Source organism: Castanea sativa, chromosome 12, assembly GCF_040712315.1.
Source record: "Castanea sativa cultivar Marrone di Chiusa Pesio chromosome 12, ASM4071231v1".
In the NCBI taxonomy this organism is placed as follows: domain Eukaryota; kingdom Viridiplantae; phylum Streptophyta; class Magnoliopsida; order Fagales; family Fagaceae; genus Castanea; species Castanea sativa.
In genome coordinates, this window is record NC_134024.1 from 18,350,954 (window position 1) to 18,369,471 (window position 18,518).

Here is an 18,518-nt window from a genome sequence, read left to right on the forward strand (position 1 = left end):
AGTGGACTAAATTAGACCCAAGTAGAGAAAATTGGACCGAAATAGACCAAAGTGACCAAACTAGACTGGTTGGACCAAAATGCTACACTGATAAGGCTCAATATGAACGTAACAACAATAAATGTTATGTTTCAATTTTTAGATTTTATATAGATATAGATGTATAAGTAAAAGCCTCAGCATGAAAATAAAAAATAAAAAAAAAATAAAAATTTGAAAAAGCAACATAATAAAATTTAGTTACAAATCCATAAGTGTAAGCTTTTGACACTTAAAACACTCATGATATGTTTTATCTTATATTAAAGTCTTAATTAGAATTTTCTCAAGGTGTTATCTCCCTAATACTTGTAGGCTATATGCTTTAAAGTCCAAATAAGTTCAGAAATCATGCGCTTCGATGGTATATTTCAAGAAAATAGAAGTATTCAATTTTGATTCCTTTAAAATACCCTCTCATTGCATCAGTTTTTTTTTTTTCCCTAATAACCCATAAATCCTTTTCTTTATTATTAATTTTTTCCACTAGAGGCTCATTGGACAAATGAGTTATGCAATGAGAAGTAGCTCTCTCCTCTCTCAAAGACCTCTCGTCTCTTGTTAGCTGTTATAAACATGATATAGTTCTAAAAGCTCTACAGCTACAGCCAAAGCTCGCTACTTATAGCAACGTCTAAAGGACCCTTTATCAACTAGGCTGACACTGAAACAAATATAAACAGAAATTCAATATCATTGGCTCAAACATGCCTGTGGACATAATACATATACATAATGACCTCTATACACACAAAAAAATACAATGTTTGGGAAATGTTCCTGTGGAGTGGGAGCATATGTGCCTAGGGCGCAAATATCTAGCCCATACGGCAAATTCATCATCCAATTTCAACACATCCTGAATGCAAGTTTGATCGACCAATCTAGAATCAATAAATCTAGACACAAATTTTCACTTTTTTTTAATCACAGTTACTAATGTGGCCTGTTATTATTGGTACATAATAAAAGTAGAGTAAGAGGTGAGCCATTGTGAAAGTGGCGGTGCTCTAATTACGAAATGTCACTTAAGAGGTTGTGAAAAATGCTCTCTGTGGCATTACTCATCTAGAATAGTTCCATGATGCAAAATCTCAAATAGTTCAGTTTCCAACGTGGCTTAGATGGAAATTTATTTCATAAGGTGAAAAACCAGCCTAGAAATGGTGACAAGCTCTCCATTTTATGAGTTATCTTCCCTTTACTAACGCCTAATCAATCAAAGCAGCAAAATATTTTACTTTGAAATTTACTATCACCTCTAGGAGAGAATATAGCCACTAAATCACAATAGAAACTTTAGTAAAAGTGGAAACTTCTGAGAAGAACAAGGCAACACAATGCAGGACCATCCACATATTTGTTGTGTATAGCAATTTAATTTTTCTGAGGAGAAAAAAAGAACTATATTTGCACCTTTTTTCTTCCTACACAAATAAAACTTTTTGAGTGAGTTGCCTTTATATACAGAGAAAGAAGCTTATGTATACTATTAAAAAGGGAGGAAAAGAAAATTTTTAAAAAAAAAAAAAAAAATCAGGCAATTTGGCAACCACAAGTTGTGCATGCCAACAAAGCCTTAAGAGGTGTATGACTGACCAGGAACCTCATTTGAGAACTCAGAGTATGTTACAACAAAAGAAAACATATTACATACTCACATTTGAAGAAGATTATTAACGGTAACAGAGACAGAATTTGTTCGCTGCAAGTCCTGCAAAATTTGGTACATTGGATCTCAAACAGATTAGAGAAATTTTGGAAAGCAAATATATGGCAAAGAAAGAAAAGGGAAAGAATGTAGGACTTAAAAATAAAATAAAATTAAATTAAAAAAAAACCCCAATCTACATGACCAATTTTTAAAGAAAATTATATAACTTAAATGGTCATACTATACCTGACAAATTATACATTTTTATATGTACATGTATATATTATATCTCAGGTGATATGACTGACTCAGACAACCAACTTCAGGGAGCATAGAGAAATATTGTGTGTCCAAATTATACCTGCAAAATTATGTCATCAGGCATGTGTGGCAAAACCTCCCGTACTGTCTCAGCCATGGCAAGAATGTTCGCAATGTTATCATTTGCAGGGCGGGAAGCAGTCCTCATATGTAAACCACCAGTGCCTCCAGTGTATCTGCCACCACCAGCATGAGGGATGGGTCCACCAGTTGCGGCAGCCTGAGAGGGATTCACCGGCCAAAGGCTCCAAGCAGAATCTTCAAGGGTTGTCTGTGCATATGTTTCTCCTACAGATGCAAGATGCCTCATCACCATCTGAACTCTCCCTAATCCAACTGATCTGATTGCAGTTGAGGGTCCAGCCCCATCAACACCCTGGCTTGGCCAAGCATTTAACCAACTTGATTCCAGTCCTGCAGTCCTATGGAGCAAAAGGAGAAAAGATTTCCCAAAAAAGAAACTTTTTTATTAATTTGCTGCACCAACGATTATTCATATATATTGCTTGGAGAAGGCTGCACTACTGACAAAACAAAAGAGAACAAGATTCCCATAATCTAAGTGGACTCCAAAGCCAATTTGTATGCTTTTTCAGTTAGAGGTAGCAAGGTTCTTAATTCAAGGCAAGCAAGAGAAACTACAATGACATAAATTTAGAAAACAAACCTCCAAGGACCACCTTCTATAGGGTTCTGTGTCTGATTGGGGAATACTCCAGTAGGTAGGGTATGTTCAGAATTGTTTTGCCGATCAAGTCCAGCACCTATTTGACGGGCAAGCTGCTCATCAGTCAAAACCTCTCCAGTACGGGGAGTAACTTCATTTTCAGGTCTGCCAATAAAAAGCGGCTTTCGACAAGTGGGACATGAATAAGTCTCACTTAAACCTTGATCCAACCTGGCATTAATGAGTAAGTTTCAGCATGACTCACATGCTTGAATATACAAAACCAAAAGGTGTAAAATCAGAAAAAGCATGAATCATACCAAGATCTCAAGCATGCAAGATGAAAAAGATGTTTGCAGTGTAGCCTTTTAGCCTTGGCCATAGGTTCCTGTAATTAGCTGAGTTCAACATTGAGGCATGAATAATAACTAAAAGGTAAACAATAAAAGACCAAATCATACCCGACAAATGGCACATTCATCATCATAAGCTTGTAGCTCTTCAGTAGTTGCATCAGGAAGAGCAGCATGAAGAGCACCTAAAGCTTTTCTCAATTTGATGAATCCTTTTATACGCTTGAACATAGCACCTAGCAAGGCCTGATCAGAAATTCTAAATTGATTATAGATTGAACATAACGTTGAATGTCAGATAACCAAATAAAATTGACATTCAAATCAGAGAGTAGAATGAAATATTTACACAAATATTTACACGTATATTTAGAAAAAGGACTGCATCCACAAGATGGAATGCCATGCCATGAAGCCACCAAATATGCACATAATGACCAAGTGCCATTAACAATGTTGCCATGTCCAGGGAAAACCCCACATTCCGAATAAGAATGCCCTTCCATTCCCACAATGAACCTGCAGTCACACTCCTTAATCAGAAACCATTACATCCGCTACAGCTCATCTTAATTTTTTTAAAATAAAATAAAATTGCTATCCATATTCCATGTAAGAGGATTGTGTGTTTCCATTCACAACATATTCCACTCATTAATGTGCATAATTCTCATTATACACCTCACTTTCTAATAAAGAGGTGATGCACGAATCAATAATTCCCATTAGTATCCCCTCAATCTTAAAAAAGTGTTAAATTCACATTTACCAATCACCACAAATTTAAGCTTTATATATATATATATATATATATATATATATATATATATATATATATATAAATCACTACTTATATTGTCTGGTTCATCAGTCCATCCCCACACGCCCCCAAAAAAAAAATCACCCACTAATTTAGCTGTGTTTTTCAATATAATCTTCTCTTCTTACATTGTTTGCTTTTGTTTTTTCAATCAAACATGAAATGCGTGAGCATTTTTCAAAAATATATAACCATACACAAACTTAGAGTGAACAAGAGGAAGAAGCACGTAAACAGAAAAAACTAAAAGAAAAATTTATAATATATATATTTATCAATAAATGATTTGTTTGAGTCTATTTTTGAACCTCATGATCCAAATGGTGCATTCCAAGAATAGAAAAAGAATGAAAAGAAAAATAACAAAATGACTACAATCAAAACGTTAGTTTAGTAAGACAACCATATAAATGAACAAGAACAACAAAATACAAACATGCCAGATGTAGTGTTCATATAAATTTCCTATACTTTTTAATAAAAGTTCTTAAGAACTACCTGCTGCTGATGTATCTAAAAATTTGAACCTTTGGCAATTGGCACTGTTCCCTGCTGAATGCAGCCATATATCAAGCAACTGAAATCCGTGAACTAAAATGGCCTACAAAGCATATTTCATGAATGAAACAACCTAGTCAACCTGAGTTCTGATATATCACAGGATCCAACTAATCCAAAACTTGCCAAGACGTATTCTAATAACATTACCTGCAGCGTCTCAAAAGCAATGCTGAAAGGCTCAAAGAATAACAACAGAAACATCGATGAACCCAGCATTCTATATATTACCAGACACAGTCTAATCCTGATAGCAACCAAAGAAAATATATATATAAGAAAAAGACAACATAAAGGGAAGGAGAGAAGAGGGAAAGAATGAGAGACAAGGTCTTCATAAATATTAACTGTAATTCATCCATGGTCTCCATTTGTTTCACAACAAAGGCCTATACATTGGCAACGCAAAACCCTATTAATATATAAAGACCATCTACAACAAAACCTAAGGCATATGGTAAGATCTTAGCAAAAATAAAATAAAGAAAAGGTATGTGGTAACAAATCAAGACCCATAGATAGACCTGCAGAGAAAACTTACTAAAAATGCATGATTACAGCAATCAACATGACTCCTAACTAAAACATCATAGGGCCCAACATTAAGTAGCCTGCTGGTCAAACACCTATCTAGAACTTTCTTGAAAACTCAGTGAATACTATAATGCCTACAAGTCTGCACCTAGCTAGCAACCTCTAAGAAATCCCTTATAAAATTGCCTTGCAGATGTCACTATTAAATGGAATTCCAAACTAAGACGTATACAGCTAGCCACAGCTAAAATTACCAATTTCCAACATTTAACCTTTTAAAAGTTTTGCTAGACCAGAATCTGACAAATAGCATAAATGAAGCTTGAAGAAATTGTAGATATATGCCGAACCCAAGAACTTGTCTACTTATTACTCCCATCTAACATCTCAAACTTTTAAAACCTTCCAAACAGTCCTCTAACAAGGCACACAAGAAATTACCAAAAAATATGACAAGGAAAACTGCCAACTAAAAACATGTAATGAGGGAAATTTTATACAAAAGAACTATGTAAAATAGAAAATGAGGGCTTGCTTCATCACTCTACCCAAAAAGTTTTTTTTTTTTTTTCAAAAAGCAAAAATCATAGTCTTTCTTTTTTGTATAAATAATGATAACTTCCCAATTATAAAGTCCAAACTGTGTTGCCTTTTAAGATAGTCTCTGTAAAAAGTTGACACATATCTAACAAATTCTGACACTTTCTGTAATGAAGATAATAATAATAGACATGTACAATTCATTTCCTAAAATGCATTTTCTAAAACATATTTATCAGTAAAAGGTGAAAATTTTAATGAAACTAGATTAAAAAAGGGTGTGATTTTGGATAGATAAATTTTGAGTAAGGGAGGCATCAGCTGTCGAACCTCAGAAACCACACCCTACAAAGACTACCATCCAACCAATTCCTACGTGTGCGCATGTGCGTGTGTATGAAAGAGAGAGAGAGAGAGAGAGAGAGAGAGAGAGAGAGAGAGAGAGAGGAGAAATTAAGCAATACCAAAAAAGGTCCACAGAGAGGACCAACAATAAGACTGAATATACACGAAAATATGTCCAAGGTGTAGCAGAAGGAGATGCATTCAAACGTTCAAGTCGATCTCTAGCCAAAGCTTGAAACATCTGGACAATAACCAGAAGAACAGTCAAACAGATAAACCACCATGCATTTAAATAGTCTCTTTCATCTTAAATCCAAAATCAGCATAACCATCATAAAATATTACCTTTAAAGAACATAGAACAGTCAACCAGACTGACCACAAGCCTGCATGAAATATTGTTGGTGGAATAACCAGTGGTAGAAACGTCCCCTGTTCAATATTCAGCAACAGACTTCACACAATTACTGAACCACAGACATCAGGGGGAAAAAACAATTCAATTGGTAAGAAACACATCTAACTCATGGGACTTGAATTCATGACCTTAACCACCACCCCATTCTCCTGGAGAATTGATAGCACAAAGGACATTGCCATAAATAAATATAGCAAATCAATCAAGATAACATCAAGGATTCAATACATAGATATATATACATTTATACATACATATATAAATATGTTAAGTAGCCTTTTAACTTGACCTAGGTCCCAACACATTATATATTGCATTGCTAAACATTAAACATCAGTACATGAAGTCAAACTTCTCTCCATAAGAACTTTATTATCCATATAGATCAATTAACTACACCATTCTGGAAACTACTACTATATGAGTATTGTGCTTTTCAAGAAATCTTTTTACTTATAAAAAAACCACTACTGCATGGAAAGTAAAATTCAGAAAATGTATGAAACAATAACTTAGCATCATGGCTTGAAGGAACACCCAACAGATCACATATCCAACTACAATAGTCTCTCGAACTTTTTTGATAAGTAATTTACAAAAGCCTTTTAAACCTAAACCCTAAATCCAAAGCCAAACAGATCAGGCCTTCCTTCCTCAGCTTACATCCCCTTTTTAATCTCATCAATCAGAAAAGCTATTCCTCTTCAATTATAGGTATTATGAGTAAACTCATCAATTTGCCTCAGGTTTTCACAAAATGAGAAGAGCTCCCTTGCATCTAGTGAGGAAATGCATCACGTTGTTATCATTTCTGTCCTTTTTATCCCTTATGATTCTCTTTTTTTGCCATGGCTGAAGGTAGTGACATGGACTTGCTGGTGATGAAGACAACAACAACTAAGTGGTAGGGTGGAAATTGATTTTATCAATTATTTTGGAGTTGATGTGCGTTTGGTTCATGCTACAACCACTTTAGTCAATTATGAAGCCATCTATGCTGTCACTAGAGCTAAATGTAGCTAGATGCATTACCACCCATCTCCACCAAACAGCCACTATACCATCAAAATTCCCTTCATCAAAGCCCAACCAAACCAAAAGTTGCCACAGTCACTACCCAAGATAGCCAACAGGATCAAGCCCTTTCAGGCCTAACACCACTACCAGATGTAGAAATAATTAATTAATTAAAACACGCACACATACTACAACATTAGAGTAGATTCTCATTAAAATTAAAACATATTAAATACTCAAAGAAAAACAAGAAGAAAAAAAACTAAGAATTACATATAAACTTCAATGTCATGATGTGACTTCTTTTTAACACTTCCACTGTAATAAATTTTTTATGTATCATGGTGTGATATTTTACACAAATCTTCAGATAGGCTCTACCACATATATCCCCATACATAATCCTATAAAGACTTGTGGGGAAATTTGGATCCCAAAAACAAGTTCCAGAAAAAGTGATATCTCACATATTTAAATAGGTACATGCTACTTGTAGGAATGATCAGAATATGTTTTTTTTTAAATTGAAAATAAAAAAAGTTTACCTTATAGATAACATAATTGACAAGACGTTCCAACAATTTCCGAGTCTCAGGAGGATACAACTCCACAAAGAATATGGTCTGCAAGTGAAAAGTATAAACCATAATTACAAAGACAGTGTTATTGGTCATAAATTCATCATTTCTTTGATGATGAGTTCGTAAACATCATTTTATAAGTATCATGAACTCAAAAGAATAGCCCATACATCTTACAAATAAATAAATAATTCCACTCAATCATCAACTTATTTTCGTGGAGTTGACTTGATAATTAATCATATAAAATTTCAGAAAGATTCTCAATCTTACCCGTATAACTATGGAACTCGATCATTGTAGGAGGTCCTATTCTTAAATTGAAGTTCCATAAAATGTTTTGGATCAAAATGCTACTTAAGGTTGTATTTTTTAATTGAAAGAGGCACTTTAATAAAACAGGACTAGACTCCAACACATGATTCTTTTCTCTTAGTTCTCTTGAGGCCCGGCTACCTCGAATTAGCCAGAAATACTGCTTTAGTTTTTTTATGTATTAGGATTAGTATGGGGGGATTCCGTAGTTTCTTTATTGAATCTAAGTTGTTTCAGTTCGTGGTTGAGGAAGGAGGTAATGTTTTCTCCCTTAAGATCTTTGAACGGGGCAAATACCATATGCAATCGGTGTTTATGGGCAAGGGTGCAGCGCTTTGGACTTTGCGGAATCTGGAACACATTGTGATTGGGGCTAGCTCTAAGCAATTCTTCACTCTTAGGGAAGGTGCTACTGCGTACACTTTGCAACGGGGGTCCAATTCTTTTGGGCAGTTTGTATCAGTGACAGAGCTTAAGGTTGGTGGGCAGCGGCGAAATATCATTATTCCAGCCGGTAAATTACAACAAGGATGGAGAACTTTTGGGATTGAATTACGGAGGATGTTGGAACCTGCTCAATATGCGTTGGGTGGGTTGAAGTTTGTACCGTATAGATTTAAGCAGAGCCTAATACATCATCCTACCAGGTCATTTGTGGATGTTGTTAGAGATCCAGCGCAGGCAAGGTTGAAATATGATCAGCAGCCCCTTAACAAAGATAAGATTAAGGCTGGCTTCGTGATGAATATTGAGGAGCTTCCAGGTGACAAATCTCACACTCAGGTTGTAGTTTCTGAAACTCAGGCTGGTAGTTTTCATCAGGCAGCCGTGGGTGGTGGTGAAGGTGGAGTAGGTGATATGAATGGCAAGAATAATAGTGAGGAGAAAATCCCGGAAGGAATTAATTGCAAGAATCCTTTGAAGATTAGTTTGAATTCAAAAATGGTTGAGTTTGGAAAGATGCGTGATTTTAGGAAGGGACGTTGGCTGGGGAGAGGGCTGACAGTGAGTGTGAATGAATATGGGAAGAGGCGGGTATCTTGGGATGCTGTTAAGGGTGGTCAACAACCGCGAGATGGGTACCAAGGAAGGCCGATACTAATAACGTAGTGGGATTGATCCCATCCAAGAGTAATGCCTCAGCATTTTTTGGTAATAAAGACACTAGTTTCGGCCTGGGTCTGATAAGACCAGCTGTCTATGAGAATGTAGACACTTCTCATAGTGGCCCACGGGCTCTGGAGTCCTCTGATCAGAATGGGTTTACAACAAGCTCAGGTAGTACTGAGATCATTGTCCCGAAGGAGGTTAGGTGCTCAAGGGCCAAACCCATCGCATCGGAGCCTCCCGCAACGTCGTCGAAGGTCTCGGTGCTCACACCCAAGATATCGGAGCAAGTTGTGATGACGCCGAAGGCTCCGATGGCTCTAACCACCACCTCGGAGCAACCTAAGATGTCGTCGACGGTACCGATTGATGTAGCGGTGACGGAGTTTGAACATGCCGTTGCTCAGCTTAGTTCGAAGCGACTAGCGCCGCCTCCCACTGAGCCAACAGGTCCGGCGGCGGTGGCCCAAGTCTCCCACGAACAGGTGTCGATGACCAGTACGTAGTGTGAGTCGAGATTGGTGCCGGAGGTGTCATCGGTCACGACATCAGAACAGGTAATGAATCTGGAAGATCCGATAGTGTCGGAGCTGGTGTCTTTGTCTTCTTCAGTGGCATCAGAGGAAGGGGATGAGGATTTCATGGGTTTTGAAGGTTCGGTTCTTTCTGACCTTGTGGGAGTTCCATTACCTGGCCCATCTATTACGGACTTGATTGGAGACTTGGATAAGTCTTGGGGTAATTCCAAAGATTGGATATTACAAATGCGTGATGGTCGGCAATTAGTGCTCCCACTGTCACTATACCGTTCTCCAGAGTGTATGTCGGTTGCTCAAGTTTAGAGGGAGAGGGTGTACCAAGTAATGTTTCTTGTACAAATGAAGGGAAGAGGGTTAATTGGGCAGTTGAGAGTGTGGGGTTATTGTTTTCCTTGAATGTGGTTCCCGGGACGGTGAGTGAGTGTGGGAGTCCGATGTAAGGTTGAGGTCTTGTGAGGGGGTGATGAGCCTTTAGTTGTGGTTCCTTTGGCTACTGAAGGGCCGTTGGAGTTGGAGTCTAGTCCTTTGAAGGAGATTGGGTGTAAGGAGTGTGTGGATAATTGCCATCTATCGCAATGGGTAACCAATAGGATAAAGGCTTTCAAGAAATCTGTGGGAACTTCACCGGAAGGTTTTGAGGAGCAGACATGTGTCCGTTATTAGCCATAGAGGCCGGGGAAAAAAGAAAGGCGAAACTTGTGGTGGGTGGTCGAAGATGTTGGTTAAGTCGGACGAAAAGGTCAGAGGGAGCTGAAGAATTTGCTGTCATCTTTAAATGTTGAGTCTGATACAAATAAAGTTAGGGGTGCAAGTTCTGAGAGGGCGGTTGTGTCTTATCAATGAAGGTGAAGATTATTTCTTGGAACGTTAGAGGGCTGAATGAGCAGGATAAAAGGCTCAGGGTTAGAAACTTGATTAGGAAATGGGGGCCAGATGTGGTTTGTCTTCAAGAAACCAAAATGGGGCTGATTAATAGAGCCGTGATTCGTAGCTTGTGGGGTGGACATCATGTTGATTGGTCTTATTTAGGTTCATGTGGTGCTTCTGGTGGTGTGTTAGTGATGTGGGACACTCGGGTAGTGAATAAAATGGAGGAAGCAGTGGAGAGATTTTCGGTTTCTTGTAAGTTTACAAGTGTGTCAGATCAGTTTGTATGGGCGTTTACGGGTATTTATGGGCCTAATTTATACCGAGATAGGAGATTATTATGGGAGGAACTTTGTGGCTTGAATAGCTGGTGGAGCGTCCCATGGTGTGTGGGCGGGGACTTTAATGTGGTTAGATTCCCTTCTGAACGATTGGGGTCTACTTCTTTCACTACTGCTATGAGGGATTTTTCTAACTTCATCTCAGAACAGGGTCTTATTGATTTGCCACTACAAGGAGGTACCTTCACTTGGTCTAATTCTAGGGAAGCTGCTTCGAAGGCTAGGCTGGACAGATTTTTGTTTTCTGCAGATTGGGAGGATAAATTTCCAACAGTTTCTCAAAGGCGGCTGTCTAAATTGTGCTCAGATCATTTTCCAATTGTCCTTGAGGGTGGATCTTTTCAGAGAGGGAGTATGCCATTTAGATTTGAGAATATGTGGCTAAAGGATGAAGGTTTTGTGGATAGGGTACGGTCATGGTGGGATTCCTATCAGGTTCATGGTGCGCCGAGTTTTATTTTGGCTAATAAATTAAAACTCCTTAAAAATGACTTGAAAAGATGGAATGTGGAGGGGTTTGGTCATGTGGATGTTCGGATTAGAAACTTGTGGAAGGAACTTAGTGTTCTAGAGAGTAGGGAGGAGAATCAGGGATTATCAGCGGAGGAAAGAGTGGATATGGGAAGAATTCGTGAAGACTTAGAGAAAGCTATCCTGTTGGAAGAAATTTGTTGGAGGCAGAAATCTAGAGTTCTTTGTGTTAGGGAAGGAGACAGGAATACTAAGTTCTTCCATCGTGTAGCTAATTCTCACAGGAGGGTTAATTCTATTGATAGGCTTATGGTGGATGGGGTGTTGTCTTCGGACCCTGCTGCTATAGCAAATTGTATCTCTCAATTCTATAGGCAGCTTTACTTTGAGGATGTGGCTCACAGACCGGTCTTAGATGATGTGGACTTTTCTAGCATCTCGGTGGAAGATGCGAGTTGGCTAGATAGGCCTTTTGAGGAAGATGAGGTGTTCGAGGTGATCCATGACTTTAATGGTGATAAGGCACCTGGCCCGGATGGCTTTTCCATGGCATTCTTTCAATCTTGTTGGGGTGTTTTGAAAACTGAAATTATGGCTGTCTTCCACAATTTCCATACTCAGGCAGTGTTTGAGAAGAGTCTTAATGCTTCATTCTTAGCCCTTATTCCTAAGAAAGTGGATGCTGTGGAGGTAAAGGATTATCGGCCTATCAGCTTAGTTGGTGGGGTGTATAAGATTATTTCTAAGGTTTTGGCTAATAGGCTTCGTAGGGTGGCGCATGGAATTATCTCAGGTTCACAAAATGCTTTTGTGAAGGGCAGACAAATTTTGGATTCCGTCTTGATTGCTTCTGAATGTATTGATAGTAGATTGAAGTCAGGAGTTCCGGGTGTGCTTTGTAAGTTGGATGTGGAGAAGGCATATGATCATGTGAGTTGGGATTTTTTATTGTATATGCTACAGCGTTGTGGTTTCTCAGAAAAATGGAGAAATTGGATAAGGTATTGCATTTCAACTGTAAAGTTTTCCATTTTAATCAATGATAGCCCAACTGATTTCTTTGGAAGTTCTAGGGGGCTTCGGCAAGGGGATCCTTTATCCCCATTGTTATTTGATATTGTGATGGAGGCATTAAGTCGTATGTTGGATGTGGCTGCCTCCACTGGCCAATTCTCAGGCTTTTCTGTGGGCAATACGGCTGGTCCGTCAGTGATGGTGTCTTACCTTCTATTTGCAGATGACACTTTGATTTTTTGTGATGCTGAACCTTCTCAGATTGCTAATTTGAGGGCGATTCTTGCTAGATTCGAGGAGGTGTCTGGGCTTCGTATTAACTTAGGGAAATCTGAGCTGGTACCTGTTGGTGGCGTATCCAATTTGGAGGATTTGGTTGGTTTGTTGGGGTGTGGGCAGTCTTCTCTGCCCTTGAAATATTTGGGCCTTCCTTTAGGTGCAAAATTTAAGGATTTATCTGTTTGGAACCCGATTCTTGAGAGAATGGAGAGGAGATTAGCAGGTTGGAAGAGAATGTATTTATCTAAAGGGGGTAAGGTGACACTCATTAAAAGCTCATTATCGTCTTTACCTACATACTTTCTTTCCTTACTTCCTTTACCGGGGAAGGTGGCCAAGCGTATGGAGAAATTACAGAGAGACTTTTTGTGGGATGGGATTGGTGGTGAACCTAAAATGCATTTAGTTAATTGGGCCAAGGTTTGTAGGCCTATGCAGGATGGGGGGTTGGGTATAAGACAGTTGGGTAATTTTAATTCTGCCTTACTAGGTAAATGGTTGTGGAGGTATGGAACTGAGACTGATGCGTTATGGAGGAGGGTTATAGAGGCAAAATATGGGAATATTTGGGGTGGTTGGTGTTCGAAGAAAGTGACAAGTCCCTATGGGGTAAGCTTGTGGAGATATATTAGAAGTGGCTGGTTGAACTTCTCTAAACTCCTGGTTTATGATGTGGGGGAAGGTACTAGAGTGAAATTTTGGAAGCATGTGTGGTGTGGGGATTGTACTCTCCAAGAGGCCTTTCCGGAGCTTTATTGTATTAGTAGGTCCAAGAACTCCTCAGTGGCTGAAGTTATGGGGTGGTCTGCTGGGAGGTTTCACTGGAATGTGCTATTTCGTCGTCCTCCACAAGATTGGGAAGAAGAAGCCTTTGATCGGTTTATGGGGCTACTCTACTCCTCGTTAGTGAGAGGGTTTGGACCAGATAAGGTTTGTTGGAAGTCTGCAACGAATACAGGATTTGAGGTTAGAGATTATTACAGTTCCTTCTATCCTCATATTCCTGTCTCCTTTCCATGGAAAATGATATGGCAATCGAAGGCTCCTCCAAGGGTAGCCTTCTTTTCTTGGTCTGCTTCCTTAGGTAAGATCTTAACAACAGACAATCTTCGTAAAAGACGAGTGATTGTGCTTGACTGGTGCTTTATGTGTAAGAGGTGTGGGGAGTCTGTGGATCATCTTCTACTTCATTGCTCCATAGCTTGGGAGCTGTGGTCTCTGGTTTTCTGCTTGTTTGGTATTCAGTGGGTTATGCCTCGTACTGTTCTTGAGGTGTTTGAGGCCTGGCAAGGAAAGTTTGCGAGACATCGTCACATTGATATTTGGAAGTTGGTACCTCACTGCTTGATTTGGTGCATTTGGCGAGAGAGGAATGCTAGAAGTTTTGAGGGTTGCGAACGCTCTTTGTTGGAGATTAAGTCTTATTTCTTACACACCCTCTTCGAATGGAGTGTGGTTTTTTCTCATTTTTACTTTTCTTCCTTCTCTATTTTTCTTGACCGTTGTTCTCTTGTTTCATGATTTCTGCATCATTAGTACATCCCCTATGTACTCGGTTTGGCAATTCCTTTATTATTATTAATAATACTCTTCCGTTATTTATCAAACAAAAAAAAATAAAATGTTTTGATAACTAATAGTCTGAATTGTATGGATGAATTTTAGCGTTTAACTTTCAGAAATGGAAAGCATAGTTGTAATCCAATTTCAAAAATTTTGTAGTTCAATAACTAGCTCTAAGCTAGAACTTAATACATTTCAGCATGAGTGCTTAGATGCTTGTATGTCAGGAGTGCTTGTATAACTATACTGACCCTTGTTCCAAGGTTAGTGAGAATCTAGTGTATAGTTCTTTCAATTAATATATTCCAGAAGCCTATTTCTTCATTACATCAACCAGTAGTTTACTAGTTTGAACCTCAGTCTACAACCATTCACCATTGACAAACCATAAGTCCTAAGTTATCTGATATAAGAACCATTAAAGACCCCTCACCCATTTCTGTGATGAAAAGTAGCATGAAATTAAGGGAGATAAATCATACACGTGAAAAAGAATGTAAGAATTTGAATCTCTACACAAGTGAACGTTCCAGAAGACAAGTATTCAATCTATCTATGACTTTGATACTCTAAAAGAATCAGACCTAACAACAAAATAGCAAAAATATTCATAATATCAATATGCTTTTTTTTTTCTCCAATGCCATTTATAAGTACTGGCAGAGCCAACACCAATTAGAGTTAACCATTGCATAATCCAGCTAGCAGAGGATAAGCTGATGGCATTATTGTTTAATACAATTCATCAAACTCAATTATCTTTGCCAGAGTGGCTCACAATAATCTCCGCCAAAAAATCTACAAAATTTCCTGAAACCTAGAGAAGGTTTTTCATCTAAACCAATACATGCAGTGTAAATACAAATTGGCCCGCTTTACGGAAAAGATGGACATAACTCAGTGATTTTACAGACTATTAGTCTATTATACCTACTGCAGCCACTTATGTCGTATTTTAATGTCTTAGCATCATTCTCATTGCTCAATCACTGTGGCATTATAGCAAAGTAAAATTCATATTCTCCAAAAAAATCTACCTGCTTTATATAAAGAACATATCCTATTGCAGCAACAGTAAATGCGATCTATACATTGCCTAACTCAGCATACAGTCCACTATGCAAATAGTTCATTGACCAACACAAAGACATAATTGCTTAAAAGTCCCTCAGCAAGATAGCAAACTTACCTTTAGACATAGAACTAGTAAAACAAATACATTGAGCACAAAATTTGTCAGCAGTCCAATGGTAGCATAAGAACCCGAGAGCAGCTCGATGACGCGGCTTGCATTCTCCGAATGAATATAATTCTCAGCTATTAGTCCATCCGATTTAAGATTATCTAAAGACAACTCAGTCCAGAATTGAAGAAAGACAAAACTTAGCACCGTAGACACCGCTGACACGGCTATGTAGCGCACACCCATTACAAGCAACTCTATATTCAGCCTTTTCACCACAACCCAACTCCAAAATTTTCATCAGAATGGCATTAGCATAACTCTCCCCATTTTATAATCACAATTTGGCAGTGAAGTAAACCAGTCAAAAATTCACTACCATGCCAAACACTCCAAGATCAAATCCCAAAACCTGTCCCCAAATCCAAAACAAATATAATAATAATTAATTACAAACAAATAACCAAGTAACCAGGTGATACTTCATCCAAAAAGAAAACTGTCTAAAAGGCTATGAATTTCTCATTTCTTCAATACCCAGAAACCAAAACACGTAAAGATCAAAACTTTTACATTTCTTTCATTTTTCTTTCCCAGCTAGAATAAATTAAATGTGCAATAAAACAATTATAAATTCAAATCACCTATACATAAACCTCGAAACCCAATTAAATTTTCGAATTTCAAATGCAAATCATGAACTTTTGAGAAACCCCAGAAGGAATTCAGCTAAAATTTAACAACCCCATGAATTGAAGAGCATAGAAAAAAGTCAAAAACTTTATCTCTGAATCTCTGAAATTTTTTGATATAATTGTGGAGTAATTAGACCAAAATTTGAGAATGAATAAGCAAATGAACGGACCTGATTCGATCTATGATCATATTGCTTTTTCGTCGAAGGGGGTTTCTGCAATTTTTACCAGCATCGCTTTTTCGTGCGAGAGAGAGAGTTTTTTCCTTTTTTTTTTTTGGGTAAACGAAATGAGAGAGAGACAGAGAGAGAAGAGAGAGAGAGTTATTGCTGTCAGTTTAGAGTACTTATGTATAAAGGCGAAAACGACAGCCTTAAATTAACCTTAAAATAAAAATTGGGAGATTTATTTGTAAGTTACTTAACTAACTAATTCTCTCAACAAAAACAAAAAAAAAAAATATTTATGCTTTGCTTTTGGTAAGTGTGTGAATCATATTATATAAATATAAATAAATATATATATATATTCATAACTTTACTTTTTTTTTTTTTAATAATGCACTAATGCTGTTGTTTTGTCCCTGCCTTGTTGATCTTGTTTGGAATCAGTAATATTTCAAGGAAAAAGTTAACATTAATACTAATTTTATTATTAAAAATTTTACATAAAATAGGACAATAAATATAATTGATGATTTATATAATATAGTTAACGTAATAAAATTAATAATTACTCTAATGAGTCTAATCTTACTCTGTAATAATTGTTTTTTTTTTTTTGGTCAAGTGTTCTCATTGAATGCATTTAGGTGGGATGGATTGAGAGAGTGTAGATGTGTAAATGACAAAACAATATTCTCTGTTTTAATTAATTTTTACTTGGACTATTGTAATAATAATAGTTCCAAATTTACGGAATCTAAAGGTGAGTGTCATTTTCAATATAATGACATTATTTTGAAAACAAATATAGAGGTAGCATGCATATGACTATATGAGAAATGGGTACATAGGGATATAGTTTTTAGGGACTAGGGAGGGTGATTTTATTTTTTATTATAGCTAAGAAAGACATTTTATACTCTTTTTAAGTTATGAATTGTTTTCAAGAGATTTGAGTTTAATTTTCACCTACACCAAAAACTTATTGGTGTCTTAATCAGATGTTAAAAGCTATTATTAGGAACGGACGTTATAAATTAAAATTGTCTCAACCAAAAAAAAAGTTATGAATTGTTTTAAATTGGTTTCTCAATTTCAAAACTTATAATATAACTTCCCATCATATATTTGTCATTAACCAGCCAAAAATGACATAAGTTTGCAACAACAAAAAAATTGTACTTTTTTTTAAAAAAAATTGGTCCAAAACAATGGTTTTAGTAGCAATGTTCTAACACATGTTAACATAAGAGGCACATCAATACAATTGTTTTATTCAAAATACTAATTTTAAAAGAGACCATAAGCTTTACATAATATAAATAGTATTTTAGTCAATTTGTAAAAGTATAGTATATCAATAAGTTCCGATTAGTCCAAATATAACTTTTTTCCTTCAAATAAAAACTTTAGTTCAAATTCTAAAAAGCAAGCCAACATATGAATTTACAATTCATAAAAAGTATAGAAAGTAAAAACATGTTCCTCAAAGTTTATAGAAGCAAGTTCAAGCTCATAATAAGGCACCCACAAAGTAGAAACATATAACTTCTCACAAAGTCAAATATAATTTTAATTTATAGCATCCATTTCATTTTTTTTATCATAGGGCTGAGACATCAATCGATTTTCATTATAGAAGAATTTATTAATTAAACTAATTGAAACTTGCTATTCTTTTGATGATATAAAGCTATACATATAATTGTAAATTTGTGTCATGCACAAAAAAATTTTACAAAAAAAATATTTATACATGAACTACATATTTAGTAATAAATTTTAATAAAAAAAACAAATTACATAGTTTTTAGCATGTGTTTGGAAAAATTAAAAAGTCAACTTATTTTACTATTCAGCTTATTTTTGTTACTATTCATGGCCCATTGCACTTTTTGGTACTATTCATGGGTCTCATTGTACTATTTCAGCTAATTTTTACTATCACCTACCGTACTTTCAGCAAAAAATTTTAATTTTAGCAAAATAAGCGAAACTCAAACAAACCCTTAGAACGAAAAATTAAAAAAAAAAAATCTGAAAAAGATATTGAAAATAAAAAAACATTAATCTGGGCTGGCCCATGGGCCCTATACTTATACTAGTCAAGTTCACCACACTGTAGCACCCATT

The 18,518-nt window shown here is 36.7% G+C and overlaps 1 protein-coding gene across 2 annotated transcripts; it reads right to left on the reverse strand.

Moving 5' to 3' along the window:
* Positions 1–1,420: 1,420 nt before the first annotated feature.
* LOC142619813 (E3 ubiquitin protein ligase RIN2) lies at positions 1,421–16,546 on the reverse strand. Of its 2 annotated transcripts, none has more exons than XM_075793105.1 (13): positions 16,392–16,546; positions 15,533–15,938; positions 7,812–7,889; positions 6,177–6,263; positions 5,951–6,072; positions 4,563–4,659; positions 4,353–4,455; positions 3,396–3,553; positions 3,143–3,280; positions 3,002–3,069; positions 2,682–2,912; positions 2,055–2,436; positions 1,421–1,753 (listed from the first exon to the last, which is right to left on the reverse strand). In XM_075793105.1, the coding sequence occupies exons 2-13, from the start codon at positions 15,770–15,772 to the stop codon at positions 1,697–1,699; spliced, it is 1,761 nt and encodes a 586-aa protein (XP_075649220.1). In that variant the 5' UTR covers positions 15,773–15,938; positions 16,392–16,546; the 3' UTR covers positions 1,421–1,696. The 2 variants fall into 2 exon arrangements, with proteins under 2 accessions (XP_075649220.1, XP_075649218.1); XM_075793103.1 differs by having other exon boundaries at positions 3,384–3,553.
* Between the last annotated feature and the right edge of the window lie 1,972 nt (positions 16,547–18,518).

Excerpts from the sequence above, each read along its gene's own strand:
- LOC142619813 (XM_075793103.1), bottom strand. The coding sequence starts at position 15,772 with ATGGGTGTGCGCTACATAGCCGTGTCAGCGGTGTCTACGGTGCTAAGT. Across the intron at positions 4,456-4,562 it reads TTGCTTTTGAGACGCTGCAG|GCCATTTTAGTTCACGGATT; the intron begins GTAATGTTATTA and ends TATGCTTTGTAG. Across the intron at positions 3,070-3,142 it reads ATGAATGTGCCATTTGTCGG|GAACCTATGGCCAAGGCTAA; the intron begins GTATGATTTGGT and ends AGCTAATTACAG.